This window comes from Pinus tabuliformis, chromosome 4_1 (assembly GCF_031772625.1).
Source record: "Pinus tabuliformis cultivar Carrire ecotype Pingquan chromosome 4_1, CPIR1, whole genome shotgun sequence".
Classification (NCBI taxonomy): domain Eukaryota; kingdom Viridiplantae; phylum Streptophyta; class Pinopsida; order Pinales; family Pinaceae; genus Pinus; species Pinus tabuliformis.
Window position 1 is genome coordinate 121,391,879 of NC_142303.1, and position 25,067 is coordinate 121,416,945.

At 37.7% G+C, this 25,067-nt stretch overlaps 1 protein-coding gene and 1 pseudogene across 1 annotated transcript; both read left to right on the top strand.

Moving 5' to 3' along the window:
* Window positions 1-661: 661 nt before the first annotated feature.
* Window positions 662-1,723, top strand: LOC149174494 (shaggy-related protein kinase epsilon-like). The gene is made up of 5 exons (XM_089420868.1): window positions 662-682; window positions 899-1,006; window positions 1,083-1,166; window positions 1,283-1,385; window positions 1,491-1,723. The coding sequence occupies exons 1-5, from the start codon at window positions 662-664 to the stop codon at window positions 1,721-1,723; spliced, it is 549 nt and encodes a 182-aa protein (XP_089276994.1).
* Window positions 1,724-2,988: 1,265 nt separating this feature from the next.
* On the top strand, window positions 2,989-25,067 carry LOC149174495 (shaggy-related protein kinase epsilon-like; annotated as a pseudogene).

Genomic DNA, 25,067 nt, shown 5'->3' on the forward strand with positions numbered 1-25,067 from the left:
AAAATATGAGTTGGTGGGAAGCAGGCTGGAGCATAAGGACAAGCAGCGTACATGCCTGATTCTTGTCAAGCTATTGTAAATGGAGTTGATTGATACTACTTATTAATGACACACAGTTTCTCAAGCAGTTGTTGTTGTGGGAAAGGGGATTCAACTCCCTTTCTTCTATGTTTTATTTCAGGCATAAGAATCCATGAAGGATTATATAAGTTCATTAAATCCACAAATTGTTGCCTTTGATTCTGTCTTCGAGTTGAAAAACAAAGGGAGAGAGATTTGTAAAAGATTTGTTTTGAGGATGACAAGAAATAGTCGTTGTAGAAATTGAATGTGACCTTTCTTTGAAATCATTATTTTTAAAGGTAAACACCCTAAATTCTTTACTGTTATTATGCCATATGGTGACAATATGCGCCTTTTTTTTCAGTGCAATCCATGGCAGCATGATTTTCCTCATATTATTGCCCAAGTCCAATGCATTTCTCTGATGATGTTAACCAAAAGGTTGTTGGTGACTTTTAGTGGGGATCGATGTTGTTATTTTCTCTTATAAAGATAGCAAAATATGTCTATTTTACCAGATTTTGTATAAATTATTTTCTTCATTTTCCTTTGTTTGGTTTTCTTGCCAAAAATTGTTTAGTTTGGAGAGATGAACACCATGAAGATCAAGGATGACAAGGTGATCACAAGGTTTAGTTTATTTGAAACAAAACCATCTATTACAGTGTTTGTATTATCTAATGTAAAATAGTTTTGTTATAACAGTGTTTGTAATTGTACACGTGAAATGATCAGAGATGGGGAAACTGTAGTTATAAAAAAGTAGAGTCGTACATGACATAAAGTTGGAGATTATTGGGGCTTATACAATGCTTTGGTGTCTTTATGGTTGTAGATCCTTGGAACTCCAACTAGTGAGGAAGTCAAATGTATGAATCCTAATTATAATGAGTTTGGGTTTCCACAAATTAAGGCTCGCCCTTGGCATAAGATTCATTCACTTGTCTTCATTTTCATTAAATATTTCATAACTTCCCTTTTCTTAGTAAGTTTACAAATTGATAGACTTGTTTTCTCAGATTTTCCACAAACGCACACCTCTAAAAGTTGTAGATCTAGTTTCCAGACTTCTTCAGTACTCCCCAAACCTTCGTGGCACTGCGGTAAGTAATGAGATTTTATAACATGGATTTAAGTTTTTATTTTGTACCATCTTTCATATTATTTTGTTTTCCATGTTTTTTTAATGAGACATGGAAATTCAATTACTCTGTTGCAGCTTGAATCTTGTATAAACCCTTTCTTCGATGAGCTTCGAGATCCCAATGCTCGCTTGCCCAATGGCCGCCCTCTACCCCTTCTATTCAACTTCAAAACACAGGGTAAGAACATGATGCTTTTATTGTTTTTGGCTTGATGTTGGTTTTTCCATGATTGTCTTATCAATAGTATTGTTTTTATTAAATTATGCTAGAACTTTCTTGCAAAAATTAAGGGAGCTACTCCTGAGATTCTTCAGAAGTTCATGCAAGAAAGCAATGCTCGCACCTCAACCCCTTTTTGGCTAATTTGGCATAAGTCGATGGTCTCATGCAGATTTCTGATTGCTAATAGTGCGTTCTTGTTTGGAATATGGAAGATAAAGAACATATACTTGAGGAAATTTTACCAAATTTGTACCAAAAGACAGTGTAGCATGCTGATCATTCTCACTATGTAGAAATCCTACAATCTTGTTTCTGTATTATATCAAGTAAGGTATTCTAGGCACACAATTTTGTGATTTTCCTTGCTCTTTATAGGCTCTCTTAGGCTCCCACTGGGATCCGATTTCATCCCAACTATCACTGCCCAGTCTGTGGAGTGGACCAAAAGGTCTTATAATCATTAGTGTGAAAGATACATAAAGTTTGACATCGATATGTAAATTACTTTTATCAAAATCTGGAAATTTAGGATTTTATTTTTTATGTAGTTGGAAAATATTAAGGCTAGATTGTAAGGTTTCTTTGTGTAAGTTTAGTGATATGGTCAAACTTCTAATAGTCATGCTTCAAAAAATCACCTTTGAATGATCCAAGTAGTGTCCTGCTAAATCAGGAATAAAAGGCCCAATTCAACTTCAGTTCAACATCAATGCATGAATAACTACGGTGTTGCAGTAAGTTATGTAAGCCCAATTGTTTTGAATACTGGAGGTGTTTAGTAGGTTTGAGAATACCCTTTACTAGCCTTGGGTATGCTATTCTCGTATTGCTCTATCTTAATGAATTTATGTATGGCTTTGAATCAGACGTTCTAGAAAACGATTAGTGTGGACTTGCAAAAAAGACGTGTTAGTCAAAGTTGAATTTGAATTCGCATAGGAGACATTGGGAAATATAATTCTAGTTCAAAATTTCCTTGCTACATCTTTCAGGACAAGTGCAAAGGATGAAACTAACATCTTGTTAGGACATGTGCAAAGGATGAAATCATGTGATAGTCAAAATTAGGTCAATTTTTCTATCATTTATCGTACAACTTTGGGATCATCTCCCAGGGTGATTGCATTACAGAAGTATGTTACATAACTAAATCAAGCATTGCAGATCAACAAAAAACATGCCATTATAACTAAATTTGGATCTGGGATGCATAGCTATGGATGAAACTGTTAAAATGAAATCTCACTTGTTTGACCAAGTCTAGGTGATTAGTTGGTTTCTCTCACTTGTTTGACCAATTCTTGGTGATTAGTTGGTTTCTCTCACTTGTTTGACCAATTCTAGGTGATTAGTTGGTTTCTCTATTTAATGTTTAGATATAAATCTGTTAGAAATTAGTTAGATTGATGTTAGTGTTTGAGAGCGTCAAACTGTGCTATTTATTTCTATATTAATGATGATAAGGGCAAGCTAATTTTTACTTGTACATGTGAAATGCTTAGAGACGAGGGAAACTGTAGCTATTAAAAAGGTTTTGCATGATAGATGGTACAAAAACAGAGAGTTGTAGACAATGTGCATTCTGGATCACCCAAATGTTGTTTCTTTGAAGCATTTTTTCTTTTCTACTACTAATAAGGATGAACTATAGCTTAACTTGGTATTGGAGTATGTCCCAAAGACTGTTTATCGGATATCAAAACACTATAGTAGGATGAATAAGAGAATCCCCTTGATCTATGTAAAATTATATAGATAACATGTTAGGCGATTCTTCTTTTTAAGCTAGGCTATGCATTTTGATTTTGTATATTCCGTAGGTCCTAGTATCTTTCAAAAATTTAATAAAATGATTCTATAGTTATTGCTTTTTGGTCTTTGCTTAGTAGATCGAGCTATTGATGTTTTTCCTACCTTAAATTATTTATGAAAAAATGTTGGGTGCCAGATTTGCAGGTCATTAGCCTATATTCATGCTACTGGGGTATGCCATAGAGATGTGAAACCTCAAAATCTTCTGGTATGTGACCATACCATTACTTTCATGTTGCAACTACTTTTACTTTTTCCCTTTGTTTAGTTCCTCGTTGAAACTTTGTATGCTAGTGTATAAGCACAAAATAATTTAAAATTGATTTATGCCAGTTATTAGTGATAAATGGTTGTTCATAAATGGCCTTGGACTTTAGTGATAAATGTTTTTTTATAGGAGTTGCCTAAACCTGTAGCAGACTTCACTCCCTTGCCAAAGTCTTATGTACAATTCAGTCAGAGTGTTGATTGATCTGGAACTCTGACTCTTTCAGATGATCTGCTTTAATTTAAAATTGTGCAAAACAAACCAATGGAATCACTCCACCATAGAGAACTTTGACTGTGCCTAAAATTCCTGTTGGATTCTAGTCAAATTTGTGGTTGGAAAGAGGGTCTGTTTTCTATACAATCAGCGTACTCTATTGTTCATGAGTAGCATGGTTTTTGTACCCCAATGAGCTTGTCAAATATTTCTGAAATGATATTTTGAACAGGTCAATCCTCACAATCATCAGCTAAAGTTATGTGATTTTGGAAGTGCCAAAAGCTCTGGTGAGTTGTTGGTGAAGTGTAACTAGTAGATTCCTGAATTGGTTTAAATTATTTGATGGCAGCGTTTAATGTTTTATGAAATGTGTAATGTTTAGAATACTAGATTTTGTTCAAAGGACTTGGGATTTAAGGTTTGATTCATGAGTCTATTTAATGTAGAACTTCATTTCTCTGTATGTATGTATATATGTATATGCTGATGCTCTTCTTATAAGGTAAAAGGTGAACCAAATATATCATACATTTTCTCCCGTTACTATTGTAGAAATTCCACCTGTAGATCAACTGATAATGCAATGTACTAAAGCAAAATACTAGATCTACTTCTACAACAAACTTTGTGGAAGCTTAATCAATTTGAGCTAGATCAATCGGAACACATATAAAAAAGAAGAAGAAATCATACACATGAAACACAGAAGAATAATCCGAGGAAAGCCTCAGCGTAAAACCCCAATCTCTGTATTATCATAAAAGTGGAAAATAGTCTGGATTACACAAAGCCTTAGCTCGAAAGCTATCCAGCTCTCAGTATTGTTAGTTACAGTCTTCGCAGCCTGTCATCAGGGATCAACATGAGATCTTACTATGTCTGGTTTTGTTAGATGTTTTTCACATGATGTTTAGCACAAAACAAGTCACAAGTGTGTCCATTAGAAGAAGCTCGGAAAAATCTTTCCAATGGTATATCGCACTCCCGTAACTGGCTCCCGGATTAGAAGATATGATCGAAAGGGATGAGTGATTCTTGATTGTGCATGTTTTGAGGTGCTACTATGTGGGAGATATACAGTGATATTTGGAGCTTACATTAAAACAAAGCAAATTTTTCATATTTTTTAGTGTTTTAGTCATTTTAGTGCGGGGCCATTTTACAACAGATGGAAAGTAATTTTGAAAAACCCAAGGATATTTTTGTTAACCACGAGCCATATAACAAAACCCTCTTTTAGTTTATTCACAGGTGTCACGAATTAGGATATGTGACTAGATCTTTATAGCTCATTTTCACAGATTTAAATTTTTAATGATTTTTCTGTTTTAGAGATGATTTTGTGGAACATATTGTGAGCAAATGGAAATGAATTTCCCAAATTTGAGAGATTTTTTCTCCAACACGAACTTATCTACAAAAACCTCTTTCAGTTTTGTAACAGTTTCTATGGTTTAGGAGATACGAGTTCATCTTCAACACCTATTTTCAGAAATTCGGCCCAAGTTTAATGTAATTGCTTCTATTTTGAAGAAAATGGTTGAGCTCAATCCCTTAGTACAAGGATGAGCAAATGTATATATTTTATGAATTTCATAGTGTAGGGGTTGGCTTTTGGCAGAAGGTTGGACTTTTGAGAAAGCTTGGAGCTTCATTGTATACTCATATCAGCAGTTTTGGCTAAGGAATAGAGACCAGGGTTTGCAGCACTCTTTGGGATCCATGTGGCATTGTGTTTTGGTATAGTGATTTCTTATGTAATTGTGAATTTATTTATGTTTTGTGTATGCCATTCTCTCTATTATTTCTTCTTAACTAAATCAAAGTAGAATCCATTGAAATTGTAATGCTCTACCTGGGGTTTGTTTTAGTTTTGATGTTTTCAACTGTTTGAAGAGGATCTCGGAGTTTTCTTTCCCTCTTCAACTCCTCACCTGTCTAATCTCTCCATCTCATTCAATTTGAAGTGCCAAATCAGTTTTCCTACCTTGCCCCATTGAGATCTCTGCAAAACTGAGCCTCAATCCCCGCACCCAAAATTTGCCTTTCCATTTGAGCCAACAAAACATCATTATATTCAAATCAAACTCTTTTGCACACATACCTAGCCTAAGATTAGTATTTATAGCAGTCATCTCAAGCCCTCATCGATTATATTTTGTTGAGATTGACCAGGAGAGAGCCCTCTCCCGACCTGGTAGGGCTAGCTACCAGGTTAAGCGTGGTTTGATATTGACCTAGATCCTACCTTTCTCAGCCTGAGGTAGATTTAGGCTCTAACAAGTACAATCCCTCTATTTCTCATAGACAGTCAAAGGCTTCTCACAAACCTTCTCCTTTGCCCTCCAAGCCTCTTATTTCCTTGCACAATTTCTCCTGGGTCCTCTCGATGCCACCTGTGTGAATTCACCTCTCACACAACTCACCAAACTCAGAAATAATTGTGCAATCCTGAAGGAGATGATTCCTTCTGCATGGATGTGTTTCCTATATAGGAAAATTCCTCCAACTGATAGTACACTATCCCTTCCTTTGATCTCAACTGGGTCTCTAACTGAACTAACATGCATGAGTTATTCATGAGAGAATATTCAGTTATCTGGAGAACACTAGTTACATGCATACAAACATTAACTAACTGAACTCACAATTCAGTTCCCCAGACTGTTGGAACTAATCTAACTAGACTTAACTTAGTTAACTGAGCTAACTAATTACAACTTAAGGTACAGCTCATCCTCATCTCCTTAACTAAGGGATAAATTCCTCAATCAACGGAGAAACTGTTGCATGTCTTCACATAGACTTCATGTTTGATTTTCTCCAACTAATTAACTCAAGATGAATTAATTAATTATTAATCAAACAGTTGTTAAGAACAAATTCGAATTTTACTTCTCAATTTTAGTTCAGGGACTAACTAAAATTGGAATCCATCCCGAAATTCTATGTATAACAATGCCATTTTTATCACTTCCATTTATCATTCCTTGTTGCTATGTCCAACACTGATACCTGAATTGCTATTTATAGCAATGCTATATTTAGCATTGCTATTTTTAGCGTTTCTTGTTGCCATTTTCAACACTCCCTCTCAACAAGAAAGGCATTCAACTCGAACCCGATCCTGAACCTTTGAAATGTTCTGCATGCAACACTTCTCCCAAGTGTTATTTCTCTAGCAACTCTAGAAACAAAAAAAACTCCCAACTGACCTCTCTGTTGGGCTAGAAACATCCTCTAATGTTGAAGCTCCCTTTGCTGGTGACAAGTGCTCCCTGTCTAACCTCTGAGCTGCTACAACACTCCATGCATATCGCACTGTTGCACACCTCTCTGTGCCATCCTGCACTGGTGCAACACTCCTGTGCCCCTCGCATTGTTGCAGCTTGCTAGCTCAACATAGTCTTGGGACTCCTGCACTGTAGCTCTCTCTGCCACTCCATTGGCATCTGCCTCTACCCACTCAGCCAATCCTGCTACTCCTCATCGGGGCTCCCGTAGCAAGGTTTAAGCCAAGAGGCTAGGTACATCAAGGATCCTGCCCCTAATTCAGCCTTCTTGGGACTATCTATTCACATCGCCCCACCTCACACCTGGAGGTATGGTTGCATGTGATCCCTCTACCCACTTGGCTCGAAATTTCCCCCAAATGGAGGTCTCCGTATGATTGGATGCCTAGTCTCCTCTCAGCTTCTCTAGTTGTGGTTGCTCCACAACCTCCTAAAGCTGCTTCACCAAGCGTGGCTCCTCCACAATCGTCTGAGACTTCTCCTGTGGCTGCGTGTTTAGAGGTAATTTACTCTCCCTATCAACCACCAAGTCTCCAATAGTTGCCTTTATCCTCAAGGCTTTGCATGCATCTTGAACCTCAAGAGCATATAGGTTCTTGACTCGTGAATCGATCTACTTCACCTATCTCGTGGTGATGTGTCTAAGGAAAACCTTTCCCTTACTGAAGACTGCATCATAGCCTTTGTCTTCTAGCATTGTGATCAACACCAAATTTTTCCTCAGTCCTAGTACATACTTGACATCAGTCAAGGTAATGCGAGCTCCATGCTCCCTCTAAAAAACAACCGTGCCTACACCTGAGACACTATATTTTTCATCATTACCCATCGCTATGAGTATCTGGAGATATTTCTCCTCCAAGGTACTGAACAAACTCTTGTCGTCAGTCATGTGGAAATAAGCTCCACTGTCAAGAAATCAACCACATCCCACCATGGATGAAACCATGCATGTGATGAGTGTGAAATCCAACTCGAACTGTGAGGCCAGTGCCTCACCTTCTGATCCTTCCAAGGATCCCTTCTTGGATTTCTTTAGTGGATAATTTGTAGCAAAATGGCCCACCTCATGACAATGAAAACATCACACTTTCGATTTGTCAAACTTCTTCCCACCATAGGAAGAATTCGATTTGGGATTAGAATCCTTCTCCTTCCCTTTCTTTGCCTTACTCGCTAAGGCGCAATTTTCTTCATCCTCCTTGGATGAAGATCCATCTCTGGTGCTTCTCCTTATCTGCTCCTACATCAGATCTAACCAAAGTTGTTCCCAATCTGGCAGTTTCTCTCTTCCGTTTACCGAGTCTTGGTAGCTATGCCAGCTCTTAGGAAGACCGAGGAGAGCTAGACTCACCATGTCGTCATCGGCTGTCATGATCCCTACACTTCCAAGCTCATCCCTGCAGGTGGTGAGCTTGTTCAGGAATGTAGAGATCGTGTCACCCTTTTCACACTTCATTTTCCGAAGCTTGTCTTTCAATGCTAGCTTCCTCTAATCGCTGCTATTATGATATATATCCTTCAATGTTTTCCACATCGAAAATGGTGTCTCCTTCCAATGGAGGCTCGAGACAATGTGGTCTCGAACTCCCTCTAGGAGGATTCTCCTTGCTCTAGCCGCACATTTCTTCCATTCCGCCAATTCTTGGGCACTAGTTGTTGCAGGCTTGGGGACTTCTTGATCAATGAAGTCATTCAAACTGTTCTCCTCTAATACCACTTCCATGCGATCCTTCCAGGCTATATAATTCGAGCTGCCATCAAGGGCATACTCGAGTCTCAAACCGTTTACCGCCATTAATGAAATTGAGATGTGATAAGAAATCGATTTCTAGAATCACGAACTCTAAACTTTGAACTTCTCCCTTCTTTGTATATATTGTTCTTCACTTTGATCACCTTTGCTCTGATACCATGTAGAAATTCCACCTATAGATCAACTAATAATGCAATGTACTAAAGAAAAATACTAGATCTACTTCTACAACAAACTTTACAGAAGCTTAATCAATTTGAGCTAGATCAATCGGAACACATATAACAGAGAAGAAGAAATCATACACATGAAACACAGAAGAATAATCCTGGGAAAGCCTCAACCTAAAACCCCAATCTCTGTATTATCATCCAAGTGGAAAATATTCTGGATTACACAAAGCCTTAGCTAGGAAGCTATCTAGCTCTCAGTACAATCCCTCTACTACTCATAGACAGTCAAGGATTCTCAAAAACCTTCTCCTCTGCCCTCCAAGCCTCCTATTTCCTTGCATAGTTTCTCTTGGGTCCTCTGGCTACCACCTGTGTGAGTTCACCTCTCACACAACTCACCAAACTCAGAAATAACTGTGCAATCCTGAAGGAAATGATTCCTTCTGCATGGATGAGTTTCCTATATAGGAAAATTCCTCCAACTGATAGTAAATTGTCCCTTCCTTTGATCTCAATTGGGTCTCTGATTGAACTGACATGCATGAGTTATTCATGAGAGAATATTCAGTTATCTAGAGAACACTAGTTACATGCATGCAAGCATTAACTAACTGAACTCACAATTTAGTTCCACAAACTGTTGGAACTAATCTAACTAGACTTAAATCAGTTAACTGAGCTAACTAATTACAACTCATCCTCATCTCCTTAACTAAGGGATAAATTCCTCAATCTGTTATCACTTAAGAATTCTAATGCCAAAAATTCTCATACTAGCTTGATGATAAAGGTCGGTGCTAGTCTAAGTTTGATTTTGTTTTTCCTTAGAGTCTGAGTCTTAGGGGGTCTTGAGTCAATTATGCATTCTCATTCATCACTGGTCATTCTCATTCATCACCGGTCTCATAGCCATGTGATAGTTTGGTTTAAAAATTACTATGTGCCACAAAGCCTTTTAGGTGATTTCGTAGCGCATGTAACCATTTTGAAGTGTTTTCGCAGCGCATAAATCATTTTTAGAAGTTTCGCAGCGCAAAAGCCCTTTAGGTGATTTCGCAGCGCGATGTGTTTTAGGTGATTTCGTAGCACATAATTCAAAATCTACACTGATCGCGCTGCGAAATCGGAGATTCGTGCATTTCGCAGCGAATATTTCATAACTGTCAAATCTATCAAGTTAAGTTATAGTTGCATCATTCATTGTCAGTTTATGCACTCCACATATCATGTCCAACCGCTTATCTCCATTATTACAGTCACTAGGTACATTGGTACACACGGATTGCAAGTTCCAAGAAAAGCCAGGTATCCACAGTCTTAATGATGATTGTATTCGTTGCATGAGGAACAAGTCTGCAAGTTTTCAATTTGAATACATTGTTATCAAGCGAGGCAGTTATCAAGCGAGGCAGCCATTCAAGCAAGGTAGAGATTGAAATTTGAGCAGCGACAGTGTTTCAAACGTTCATGGAAGGATCGACAGAAAGGAAAGACCACAGATCAGGCAAATGTTTGAGAAACGAACCTAAAGGTTTAGACATAACCTTGAAGAATAGAGAAGTCGAGCATGCGTTTAAACAAGCTAGATGTTGGAATTTTTGCAAGAAGCTCCAGGGAGGTCATGCACAAGTTACTAAGGAATTTTCCCTGAATTTCACAGGACTAAACTCAAAGGTTGGTATGCTGGAATTGCAGGTCTCACCAGACATGATATCCACAGTTACGGAGATTCCAAGAGGGCAAGAAAGTTGGTTCAAGAATTTCAAATTTGATATGACCCCATGCAAAGAATTTCTAAAGTAGGAGTTCATTAACTCAGATTTAAGTAGGTCTGTTCCTAGAAGTTATGTCAAAGAGTCATATTCCAATTTGCTTACTTGTATACAGAAGTACCTTACCTGTGAAGGGAGATATAACAAGGTGTATTCATATCATTTTAAACTTCTGTTGCATTTCACAGGAAAGACATCTATTGATCTACCTTTTTACTTATTCCACAGCTTAAGCAAAATGTGTGACAAGGTGCAGCTAAGAAAAGAAGCCTGTGAGACTTCATTGTTCCACCATGGCTTGGTTAAGTTGATTGTTCTGCATGAACTCCAGAGGGTAGGTAGGGACTGGGACACATTCATATTCATGTCTGGTTTCAAGAACAAGACCGGTCTCAGCCCTCAAGCTGCAAAAGATCTTCCAACAACAACTGGTCATCAGGGAGAAACAAGATCCAAGAGGTTTTCAAAGTTAAAGGCAAGGAAACAAGTAAGAGAATCCACCAGGCCACTGACTATCCAGGATACACCCCAGCAGTCCCTTAAAGAGAAAACTCAGGTAAAAGAAACTGCACATGAAACAAGCACAGGTGAAGGAGCTCAAAGAAGAAGGACTAGGAGCCAGGTGGCTAAAGAAAAAGGTAAGTCAGTAAGTATTGAAGAAAGCCCCATTTCAAAGGGAGACTTAAATGACTTATTGCAAGCCATTGACTTTGAAGAGTCTCCACTAGTTCAGGAAAATTTGATAGAGTCAGGAAAAGACAAAGCTAAGAGAGTCAAAGCCTCGAAAAAACTCAAGTTTGATGAGCAGGTTGATCAATTTGTTTTTAAGCCCAGGAGACCCATAAAGAGGAAGTTTAAACAAGTACATGAGGTACTACCAAGAGCAGATGAAACAGGGGAGCTGACACGACATCATGAAAGAAAGGATAAAGGCAAAGCAGTTGCCATTCAAGAAGAAGATAATGTGGAAAACTTGAAAAGGAGATTGGAATCGGCCAACTTTGAAATTGCCAGATTGAAGAAAGCTGCCAGGAAATTTGCAGTTAAGGAGGCTTATTTTAACCAAATGCAAGCTCGGTGGGAAGACCAAACATTTCAAATTCCTAAAGTGGTTGATTTTAGTGTTCAATTCCATAGCTGGACTGTTCCTGCAATAAAGGAAGCTCAATTTATTAGAAAGGTCAATACAAACCTGAGATCTGGGATCAAGGTCATGAAGAAACAAATTGAAGATTTAAAGATACAGTTAAGCCAGTTGAAAGAATCTCCTTAAAGAAATCTCACTTCAAGTAAGGCTATGTTCCAAAATTTTGATGATTTTGCTTGGTATAATCTTTCTTGAAGAATCATACATTTCCATTCAGTTTGAAAGGCCTTGGAGTAGTTGAAAGAATGTTTAAATAGCAAAAGGCTCAAAAATGGCAAAATTTTGGTTGAAACTGTGTTTCTTGGAATAACACAACAGTTTCGTAGCGCGCTACGAAACTGCTGAAGATGATGACTAACGCTCAGCAGTTTCGTAGCGCGCTACGAAACTGCTGAAGCTACACAATCTAATCTAAGTCAACCGGTTTTGAAATACAAGTGGGAATTTTGAAAAGGGAATATCTACAAGGGATCATCTGAAGCTATCAACTTTCAACAAGGTCAAGACAGGTGGAGGAAACATGTATTCGAATCCAACTCTAAATTTTTTGTCATAAAGTGAGCACATTTACCATAGTCCAAGATATGTCAGACAGCTTGGAAGAACTTTTGCCTTTACACATGAAAAAGGTTGACAACACATCAAGGACGTGGCAATCTGATAAATTTTGGATAATCAAAGGTGAAGGGCATGCTTCTTTGGATTCTAACATTTTGAGGCAAACCAAAGACCGATAAACAAGGGTAGTTTCCTATGTTTCAGGGCAATGGAGAAGATGTGACATTGAAGACCAGCATGGAGCTTTGAACATCCACCACAACCAAACTAAAAAGGGACCAGATGTCAAAGAACGAGAATGATTGTAATCAAGGCTATTATTAGCATAATATGGAGTTAGACTCCTACTTGATTTAGATCTCTAGAAAGTCTAGTTGTAGTTTGTTACATTTAATAGGCAGTTAAAGGTTGAACAGGTGTCATTAGAAGTAGATTTCGAGTTCCCCTCATGTTTGAGGAGGAATGTCAGTCAGGTAGAAGAACTCTATATATAGGAGAAAAGGAAATGTAATAAGGGTTGGAAATTTATGTAAAAAAGCTCTGTTATTAAGCTTATGTAAAGACTCTGTTTCTTTTGGTAATACAGTACTGGCTTCTACTGCTCAAGAATCATAGAGAGTTCAATGTATGAGTTCCTTTTGTTGTCTTTTCATGTTGTCTACAATATTATGAGTGTTTGATTACTTAGAAATCACTTGCAGTGTTCTAATTTCCTTCATATACTCGTAAACTGTCCTTTGGTGTTTAGTGTACTCTACCTATTTTGAAATTTGAATGCCTTGATTTTATTGCAAAGCCAATTCTACTGTTAATGCTAAATGACATAAGACTCCATAAGCCCAATGGATGCTTGTTAAATTTTGATTCCACCAGCTTCATTCCTATTTGTTTCACAAAGAGTTAGCCATCTTTATCATAATCAAAAACCTTCAATCCTTTGAGAGAGCCCTCTCAGGCTAAGGAGGCTAAGCCTTAGCTAAAATATTGGTTTGAAACAATTACTTGAAGTCTTCCTGGTCTGCAGCCTTCCAGGGTCTGATTTTGAGATAACATTTGGTGCGTCTGACAGGAGCCTGAAGATTATTCATTCCCGAAAACAAGAGACTGAGCTTCTGAAGGTAGCAGGAGCTCAGAAGACTTTTCGAGGCTGCATTCTACCTTGGTGACTCCATACAATTTCAAAGTTTAAAAGGTGGCTTCGAGAGGGAGATATACACGGATAAATCCTGACCCAGATCCACCTACTCCTGTGGACAATCCAAACACCATTTCAAGGAGCAGACAAAGATTTACTAAAACCCCAGGTACTCCATCTTTTTCAAAATCTTTTCTCTCTGAATTTTCAAGAAGTCATGAGGAAAAAATTGTTGATGATAAGATTCATGAGGTGTTGTTGAGGTCTGAAAATGAAGAAGAACTTATTGGAATTATTTTAGATTTACAAAAAAAGAGGTATTGATACTTCATCCTTAGTGTCACAAAAAGATAAGGAGGAATTTTGGGAGGTTGTTACTTCTGAATTGTTGTTAGAAGAGGAAGATTTAAATAAACTCAAAGAGCTTGATCCTTTTGAACTCTTACTCAAATCTAAAACTGGTCTACCCCTTCCTAATTGGAGTACATTTGTCAGTGGTTTGCAAAGTCCAAATAGTCCTTTTCGTATCAGCACTTTATCCTCTGCCTCTACTAGTCCTAGTAGTTCTCAGACACTAGGGAATCCACCTCATATTAGCTCTGGTTCCACTGTCCCTACAGTACCTGTCATCACTACTCCTCCATTCATTATGGTCGTACCTGCTAGGTATGCTCCATTAGCCCTTCCTGCTGTTTTGCATGACCTTCCTAGCAAATATGCTGCTAGAATTCCAACATGGGGTGGGGATGAAAATATCACAGCAAAAGAACATGTAGACAGATTCAATGATTTTGTGGACAGAGAGGAAGTTGATGATGAGGATGTAAAGCTTAGATTGTTTGCACAAACCTTCATTGGAGAGGTTCGAAAATGGTTTAAGGCTCTTACAGCTGGAAGCATTCACAGTTGGGCAGAGTTTGAAGATAGTTTTCTAAGGAAATGGGGAAATAGAACTAACCCTGTCCAAGCTCTTACTGAATACAACAATCTTAGAAGATCTCCTGATGAAACTGTCCAAAACTTCTCCAAGAGGTTTAATAAAATATACAATTCTATTCTAGCCCATTTGAAACCTCCTGGGGCCTTGGCACAGCTGAGATATGCCGAAGCATTTGATTCTGACTTCTCTCTGTTACTCAGAGAAAGGGATTCTGCTACTCTTGCTGACATGCAAAACGATGCAATTAAAGTGGAGGTGAACATGATTGCTGCTAAGAAATCAAAGATGGCAAAGGCTAAACTGAAAGAAGAAGAGAAACCTTCCACTTCACCTCCTGAAGATAAGTTTGAAACAATGATGAAGACCATGGAAAAATTAATGGATCGGTTGGCTCTTGGGAATACCTCTGCTTCCCCAGCACAGTAGGAACCTCAATTTAGGAATCCTCAGTTCAGAAGACCTCAAAATCAGCAAAGGCCAAGAGAGAACAGAAATCAATAGCCATATCTTCCAGTAAGACCTCCTTTCCAACAAAATCTGGTGGATGAAGAAGATGAACCTGAAATTACCGAGGAGTCCATTCATTATCTTGATGAAGAAGTGTCAGGGATTTTCTTGACTAAGGAAGAACATGATGAGCCCAGTATGACCAAATCAGGAGAAGAGCCTTCAGACTATTTAAAGGGCTATCAGCATGCTATCTTTGAGATGCAAAAGCAGTACAATCTCAGGAATAGAAACGTGCCCATTACAGCAAGCAAAGCACAGCCCAAGAAGGATGCCTCAAAGGCAGTTGAAGATAAGAAGGACAACTCAAAGGTTGCTGAAGGTAAGAATGATTCTCCACCTGACAAAAAGGTTATTCAAGCTCCATCACCTACTAAAGAAATTGAGAAGATTGTTTCTGTTTTTAACCTTGAGAATGAGATTGCAAAAATCAAGATATCAGTCCCCTTTAGTGAACTCCTCAAGGTAGACAAATACATAAGTAAGATTGTTGAAATGCTCAATTCACAACCAGGGGTAGCTGATATCCTAAATGTACAAGAAGATAATCCTATTATTTACTTGGGTCCAAGACTTGAAGATGAACAGAATGAAGAATTTCCTCCTTTCTACATAAGCATTAGCATTCATGACATGACTTTACATAATGCTATGTTAGATTCAGGGGCATCTCATAATCTTATGCCCAAGGTGATCATGGAAAGACTGGGATTAGAGGTAACTAGACCATATAAGGATTTATTTTCCTTTGATTCAAAAAGAGTTCAGTGCATTGGTTTGATTGAAGATGTTGTTGTGGGTCTCACACAAATTCCCGCAAAAACAATTGTCATGGACATTGTTGTGGCTGACATTCCACCTAAGTTTGGGATGCTTCTTTCAAGATCATGGGCAACAAAAATCAAGGGCACAATGCAGATGGACCTTACTTACGCTACTATCCCTGTTTTTGGTGAGCAAAGAAGGCTGTATCGGGAGACCAGAATGGCTTATATGGTAAGCAGCAAAGATAAACCTCAAAACTTTCCCATTTATTCATGTGACACTGGTCTTGGATCAGCCATCCTTTATAATGAGTCAGTTGGAGAAGAATCAGAGGATAAACTTTCAGGAAACCAGTGCCAAGGAGATCAGCAAAGAGATGAAAATGAGACAACAGGTTGGTGGTCATTATATTTTGATGGATCAACAGAAAGAGAGGGGGCAGGAGCTGGGATTTGGATTACAAGTCCTGATAAAGAAAGTAAGTTTCTCTCCTACAAGTTGAATTTTGATTGCACTAATAATATGGCCGAGTATGAATCTCTGATTTTGGGTTTAGAAGCTTTGTTAAAATTGAAAGCTAGAAACATTGCTGTTTGTGGAGATTCTGAATTGGTAATAAAACAAGTGGAAGGTGCTTACCAAACCAAGGATGTAAGGATGAGGGCATATAGAAACTTAGTGTTGGATGTGTTGGAAAAGTTTCATGTTCATACTTTTAGTATCAAAACCAGAGACCAAAACTCTATTGCAGACTCTCTTGCTGTTTCTGCCAGCCTTTTTATTATTCCTACACACTCTTCTGAAAAGTATGAGGTGGAGGTTTGTCACAAACCAGTTATACCAGATAACATCATTAATTGGCAGGTCTTTGAGGATGATCAGTAGGTGAGGAATTTCATTGAGTTAAAGGAAGAATTTCATAGCACTGAAATGGATCAACAAAATATGTTTGTGGAATCAAAGGAAAAGCCTGAAGTCTTACAATTAAAAAACAACTTGATTCCAAAAGGTCTCATTCCCCTTGAGAAATTGTTTGATCAAAACAATGTATTCAAAGCACCAAAATTACAAGCTGATGAAGAAGAGGTGGAAAGATGCAATTTAGGAGACTCAGTTGTGCCTAAGATGGTCAAGATTTCAAAATTTCTTTTAGCTGATATGAAGACTAAATATGTTGAGATGATGAAAAGGTTCATTGATGTTTTTGCATGGAGCTATGCTGACTTGAAACAATATGATTCCTCAATTATACAGCATACCATTCCTATTAAGGAGAATGAAAAGCCTTTCAAGCAGAAGTTAAGAAGAATTAATCCTCTTCTTATGCCATTGATTGAAAAGGAAGTGAAAAAACTTTTTGATGCTAAGATTATTGTTCCAATCAGATTCTCAAATTGGCTTGCTAATTTGGTCCTAGTCAGGAAAAAGAATGGAGAGATCAGGATTTGTATAGACTTTAGAAATCTGAATAAAGCTTCATTAAAAGATAATTATCCTCTTCCCAAGATGGATTTGATTCTGCAAAATATTGTTGGTTCACAAAGGATGTCTATGCTTGATGGTTTCTCAGGGTACAATCAGATTCTTGTTCATCCAGATGATTAAGAGAAAACAGCCTTCACAACGCCATGGGGAACATTTATGTACGCCAAGATGCCTTTTGGTCTCATGAATGCAGGAGCCACTTTCCAGAGAGAAATGGATATTGCTTTTGCTAAAGAAAAGGACAAATCAGTGGTGGTTTATCTTGATGACATCACAGTTTTTTCAAAGAGATAAGAAGATCATTTGAAGCACCTTGAAAGAGTTCTGCTAAAATTTAGAAGGTTTGGTATTTCTCTTAATCCAACCAAAAGTATTTTTGCTTTAACCTCTGGCAAACTTCTTGGTCATGTCATTTCTAAAGAAGGAATTAGAATTGATCCTAATAGAGTTAGTGCAATTCAAAAGTTAGATCTGCCAAGAAGTAGGAAAGAAATTCAATCCTTCCTTGGAAAAGTCAACTTTGTTAGACAATTCATTCCTAACTTTGCTAAAGTTGTCAAGAACATAACAAAGATGTTGAAAAAGGGAGTGGATTTTAAGTGGACAGCTGAAGCAAATAAATCATTTGAGGAGATCAAGAAGGCACTCACACAAGCACCTGTACTTATCAGCCCTGATTTTACCAAAGAATTCCTTATTTTTACATTTGCTTCTGAAGATACAATTGTTGGAGTTCTGCTGCAAAAGGGAAGCCAAGGTACTGAGCAACCTATTTCTTTCTTTAGCAAGACATTAGCAAATGCTGAACTGAAGTATAATATCCTAGAGAAATAAGCCTATGCATTGGTGAAAGCAATAAAGGATTTCAGGGTCTATGTTTTTCATTCTCACATTGTTGCCTATGTTCCAAATGCTGTTATAAAGGATATTCTAACACAGGCTGATCCAGATGGAAAAAGGGGCAAGTGGATAGCAAAATTGTTAGAGTATGACATTAAGATTAGACCCACTAAGTTGGTAAAGGGTCAAGGCTTAGCCAAGCTGCTGACACAATCAAATTTGGACTGTCTTGATATTAACTTGAGTACAGAGATCTCAGAAATTGTTGAAAATGAAGAGGAATTGGTCCAAATAAATGAAAAGAATTTTGATTTCAGAATGTACAAGGATGTAGCGTTTGTTTTGCAGCATAATAAAGCCCCTGCTAATATTTCAAAATCCAAAGCCCGGTTTTTCAAGCTGAAATCTCTAAGATATTTTGTCTATGACCAAAATTTGTTTTGGAAGGATGCAGGAGGAATATTGTTAAATTGTCTTATTGAAGAAGAAGCTGATAAAGTAATTGTTGAATTCCATAAGGGAGATTGTGGAGGACATCTGCAAACAAGATCTTGAGGGCTGGATATTTTTGGCCAACTATGTTCAGAGATATCTATAAAAGGATAGCTACATGTCATGAATGTCAGGTGTTTGAAGGAAAGAGGAAGCTTGTGCCATTGCCTTTGGTTCCTATATATGTTGAAGCGCCTTTCCAGCAATGGGGATTAGATTTTATAGGGGAAATCCATCCTCCTTCATCAGGTTAGCATCACTAGATTCTCACAGCCACTGATTACTTTACCAAATGGATAGAAGCAATCCCAACAAGGCAAGCAAATGATTCAGTGATTATCTCTTTCTTAGAAAATAATATATTATCAAGATTTGGTTGCCCAATGAAGATTATAACTGACAATGCTCAAGCTTTTAAGTCCAAGAAGATGATTAATTTTTTCCATAAGTATCACATTTCTCTTGGACACTCTACTGCTTATTATCCGCAAGGAAATGGCCTTGCTGAATCATCAAACAAGAGCCTTGTAAGAATCATCAAGAAGCTGCTGCAGGAAAATAAGAAAGCTTGGCATTTGAAATTGAAGTATGCTTTGTGAGCTGACCGGATTTGTACAAAGAGATCCACTGGAACATCGCCATATGAGTTAGTATACGGTGCTGAAGCCATATTTCTAACATCTCTTGGAGTGCCTGTGATGAAGCTGATTCAAGGATTAGAGGAGGAACCAAATGTTGTACAAAGAAGAATCAATCAGCTGATAGCCTTGCAGGAGAAAAGAAATGAGATGTTTGACAGTCATCAACAAAGTTAGAACAGAATCAAGAGAACATTTGATAAAAAGATCAAAGAAGTTACCTTTCAGATCCATGATAGAGTGTTGAGATGGGAAGCTAGAATTGAAGAAAAAAGTAAGCATGGTAAATTTGAAAATTTGTGGAAAGGGCCATATCAAATTTCTAATTTTCATGGAAATAATACTTACATTCTGCAAGAGATTGATGGAAAACCATATGCTGGAGGACCTATCAATGGCAGGTTCCTAAAGCATTATTATTGATCAAAATTCTGCCAGTTTCTCACAATATTGTATATACCCATTTTATCAATTTTTCTTTTGTTGCAAATAATGACAAGCTGAACAGAAAGCTCAAGCTCGAGGTGAAGGCCCAAGAAGCTGGAAAGAAATGCTCGTCAAGCAAATCTATGTTTTTCATAAAATGGACAAAGCACTGGACATGCAAGTTCTTAGTGTACTACAGGAGCACACTATCCCAAGTGGAGCCACTGTTATCACTTAAGAATTCTAATGCCAAAAATTCTCATACTAGCTTGATGATAAAGGTCGGTGCTAGTCTAAGTTTGATTTTATTTTTCCTTAGAGTCTGAGTCTTAGGGGGTCTTGAGTCAAGTATGCATTCTCATTCATCACTGGTCATTCTCATTCATCACCGGTCTCATAGCCATGTGTCAGTTTGGTTTAAAAATTACTATGTGCCACAAAGCCTTTTAGGTGATTTCGTAGCGCATGTAACCATTTTGAAGTGTTTTCGCAGCGCATAAATACTTTTTAGCAGTTTCGCAGCGCAAAAGCCCTTTAGGTGATTTCATAATGCGATGTGTTTTAGGTGATTTCGTAGCGCATAATTCAAAATCTACACTGACCGCGCTGCGAAATCGGAGATTCGTGCATTCCGCAGCGAATCTTTCATAACTGTCAAATCTATCAAGTTAAGTTATAGTTGCGTCATTCATTGTCAGTTTATGCACTCCACATATCATGTCCAACCGCTTATCTCCATTATTATAGTCACTAGGTACATTGGTACACATGGATTGCAAGTTCCAAGAAAAGCTAGGTATCCACAGTTTTAATGATGATTGTATTCGTTGCATGAGGAACAAGTCTGCAAGTTTTCAATTTGAATACATTGTTATCAAGCGAGGCAGTTATCAAGCGAGGCAGTTATCAAGCGAGGCAACCATTCAAGCAAGGCAGAGATTGAAATTTGAGCAGTGACAGTGTTTCAAACGTTCATGGAGGGATCGACAAAAAGGAAAGACCACAGATCAGGCAAATGTTTGAGAAATGAACCTGAAGGTTTAGACATAACCTTGAAGAACAGAGAAGTTGAGCATGTGTTTAAACAAGTTGGATGTTGGAAGTTTTGCAAGAAGCTCCAGGGAGGTCATGCACAAGTTACTAAGGAATTTGCCCTAAATTTCATAGGACTAAACTCAAAGGTTGGTATGCTAGAATTGTAGGTCTCACCAGACATGATATCCACAGTTACGGAGATTCCAAGAGGGCAAGAAAGTTGGTTCAAGAATTTCAAATTTGATATGACCCCATGCAAAGAATTTCTAAAGCAGGAGTTCATTAACTCAGATTTAAGCAAGTATGTTCCTAGAAGTTATGTCAAAGAGTCATATGCCAATTTGCTTACTTGTATACAGAAGTACCTTACCTGTGAAGGGAGATATAACAAGGTGTATTCATATCATTTTAAACTTCTGTTGCATTTCACAGGAAAGACATCTATTGATCTACCTTTTTACTTATTCCACAGCTTAAGCAAAATGTGTGACAAGGTGCAGCTAAGAAAGAAGCCTGTGAGACTTCATTGTTCCACCATGGCTTGGTTAAGTTGATTGTTCTGCATGAACTCCAGAGGGTAGGTAGGGACTGGGACACATTCATATTCATGTCTGGTTTCAAGAACAAGACCAGTCTCAGCCCTCAAGCTGCAAAATATCTTTCAACAACAACTGGTCATCAGGCAGAAACAAGATCCAAGAGGTTTTCAAAGTTAAAGGCAAGGAAACAAGTAAGAGAATCCACCAGGCCACTGACTATCCAGGATACACCCCAGCAGTCCCTTAAAGAGAAAACTCAGGTAAAAGAAACTGCACATGAAACAAGCACAGGTGAAGGAGCTCAAAGAAGAAGGACTAGGAGCCAGGTGGCTAAAGAAAAAGGTAAGTCAGTGAGTATTGAAGAAAGCCCCGTTTCAAAGGGAGACTTAAATGACTTATTGCAAACCATTGACATTGAAGAGTCTCCACTAGTTCAGGCAGATTTGATAGAGTTAGGAAAAGACAAAGCTAAGAGAGTCAAAGCCTCGAAAAAACTCAAGTTTGATGAGCAGGTTGATCAATTTGTTTTTAAGCCCAAGAGACCCATAACGAGGAAGTTTAAACAAGTACAGGAGGTACTGCCAAGAGCAGATGAAATAGGGGAGCTGACATGACATCATGAAAGAAAGGATAAAGGCAAAGCAGTTGCCATTCAAGAAGAAGATAATGTGGAAAACTTGAAAAGGAGATTGGAATCGGCCAACTTTGAAATTGCCAGATTGAAGAAAGCTGCCAGGAAATTTGCAGTTAAGGAGGCTTAGTTTAACCAAATGAAAGCTCGGTGGGAGGACCAAACATTTCAAATTCCTGAAGTGGTTGATTTTAGTGTTCAATTACGTAGCTAGACTGTTCCTGCAATAAACGAAGCTCATATTATCAGAAAGGTCAATACAAACCTGAGATCTGGGATCAAGGTCATGAAGAAACAAATTGAAGATTTAAAGATACAGTTAAGCCAGCTGAAAGAATCTCCTTAAAGAAATCTCACTTCAAGTAAGGCTATGTTCCAAAATTATGATGATTTTGCTTGGTATAATCTTTCTTAAAGAATCATACATTTCCATTCAGTTTGAAAGGCCTTGGAGCAGTTGAAAGAATGTTTAAATAGCAAAAGGCTCAAAAATGTCAAAATTTTGGTTGAAACTGTGTTTCTTGGAATAACACAGCAGTTTCGTAGCGCGCTACGAAACTGCTGAAGATGATGACTAACGCTCAGCAGTTTCGTAGCGCACTACGAAACTACTGAAGCTACAAAATCTAATCTAAGTCAATCGGTTTTGAAATACAAGCGGGAATTTTGAAAAGGGAATATCTACAAGGGATCATCTGAAGCTATCAACTTTCAACAAGGTCAAGACAGGTGGAGGAAACATGTATTCGAATTCAACTCTAAATTTTTTGTCATAAAGTGAGCACATTTACCACAGTCCAAGATATGTCAGACAGCTTGGAAGAACTTTTGCCTTTACACATGAAAAAGGTTGACAGCACATCAAGGACGTGGCAATCTGATAAATTTTGGATAATCAAAGGTGAAGGGCATGGTTCTTTGGATTCAAACATTTTGAGGCAAACCAAAGACCGATAAACAGGGGTAGTTTCCTATGTTTCAGGGCAATGGAGAAGATGTGACATTGAAGACTAGCATGGAGCTTTGAACATCCACCACAGCCAAACTAAAAAGGGACCAGATGTCAAAGAACGAGAATGATTGTAATCAAGGCTACTATTAGCATAATATGGAGTTAGACTCCTACTTGATTTAGATCTCTAGAAAGTCTAGTTGCAGTTTGTTACATTTAATAGGCAGTTAAAGGTTGAACAGGTGTCATTAGAAGTAGATTTCGAGTTCCCCTCATGTTTGAGGAGGAATCTCAGTCAAGTAGAAGAACTCTATATATAGGAGAAAAGGAAATGTAATAAGGGTTGGAAATTTATGTAAAAAAGCTCTGTTATTAAGCTTATGTAAAGACTCTGTTTCTTTTGGTAATACAATATTGGCTTCTACTACTCAAGAATCATAGAGAGTTCAATGTATGAGTTCATTTTGTTGTCTTTTCATGTTGTCTACAATATTATGAGTGTTTGATTACTTAGAAATCACTTGCAGTGTTCTAATTTCCTTCATATACTCGTAAATTGTCCTTTGGTGTTTAGTGTACTCTACCTATATTGAAATCTGAATGCCTTGATTTTATTGCAAAGCCAATTCTACTGTTAATGCTAAATGACATAAGACTCCATAAGCCCAATGGATGCTTGTTAAATTTTGATTCCACCAGCTTCATTCCTATTTGTTTCACAAAGAGTTAGCCATCTTTATCATAATCAAAAACCTTCAATCCTTTGAGAGAGCCCTCTCAGGCTAAGGAGGCTAAGCCTTAGCTAAAAGATTGGTTTGAAACAGTTACTTGAAGTCTTCCTGGTTTGCAGCCTTCCAAGCTCTGATTTTGAGATAACACAATCAATGGAGAAACTGTTGCATGTCTTCACATAGACTTCATGTTGATTTTCTCCAACTAATTAACTCAAGATGAATTAATTAATTATTAATCAAACAACTGTTAAGAACAAATTCGAATTTTACTTCTCAATTTTAGTTCAGGGACTAACTAGAATTGGAATCCATCCCGAGATGATATTTATAGCAATGCTATTTTGAGCACTTCCATTTATCATTCCTTGTTGCTATGTCCAACACTGGTACCCAAACTCCTATTTATAGCAATGCTATTTTTAGCATTTCTTGTTGCCCTTTTCAACAATTATAGAGATCATGACCTTATATTTGGAGCCACTAAGTATAATTCTTCTATTGATATCTGGTCCATTGGTTATGTCTTGGCTAAGCTACTTCTTTGTCAGGTAAGCTGGTTTTTAGTTTGAGAGTACACTCTTGCCTCTGCAAATCAGGCATCAATACCGAGTTTTTAGTTTGTAATATTCCCAATGACATTGTGCTTACATGTAGTGTTTCATAATTTTGTCCAACCATTATTTCCAGGCGAGACTGCAGTAGATCAGCTAGGAGAGATTGTCAAGGTAAAAAGTATTTATATCGCAGTAAAATGTTAGAGTCGTACATTACAGAAAATTGGAGATTATTGAGGCTTATAAAATATTTTTGTGTCTTTATGGTTGTATATCCTTGGAACTCCAGCTCGTGAGGAAGTCAAATGTATGAATCCTAATTATAATGAGTTTGGGTTTCGACAAATTAAGGCTCACCCTTGGCACAAGGTTCATTCACTTGTCTTCATTTTCATTAAATATTTCATAACTTCCCTTTTCTCAGTAAGTTTACAAATTGACAGACTTATTTTCTCAGATTTTCCACAAGCGCACACCTCCAGAAGCTGTAGATCTAGATTCCACACTTCTTTAGTACTCCCCAAACCTTCGTTGCATTGTTGTAAGTAATGAGATTTTATAACATGGAGTTAAGTTTTTATTTATGACCATCTTTCATATTATTTTGTTTTCCATGTTTTTTTATTGAGACATGGCAATTCAATTACTCTATCACAGCGTGAATCTTGTATAAACCCTTTCTTCGATGAGCTTCGAGATCCCAATGCTCACTTGCCCAATGACCACCCTCTACCCCTTATGTTCAACTTCAAACCACAGGGTAAGAACATGATGCTTCTATTGTTTTTGGCTTGATGTTGGTTTTTCCATGATTGTCTTATCAATAGTATTGCTTTTATTAAATTATGCTAGAACTTTCTTGCATAAATTAAGGGATCTACTACTAAGATTCTTTAGAAGTTGATTCCTGAGCATGCAAGAAAGCAATGCTCGCATCTCAACCCTTTTTTGGCTAATTTGGCATAA

Bases quoted from the DNA above. Each gene is read 5' to 3' on its own strand.
- LOC149174494 (XM_089420868.1), top strand. From the start codon at position 662: ATGAAGATCAAGGATGACAAG. The intron at 683-898 runs GTGATCACAAGG...TTATGGTTGTAG, and splicing joins TGAAGATCAAGGATGACAAG to ATCCTTGGAACTCCAACTAG. The intron at 1,386-1,490 runs GTAAGAACATGA...ACTTTCTTGCAA, and splicing joins ATTCAACTTCAAAACACAGG to AAATTAAGGGAGCTACTCCT.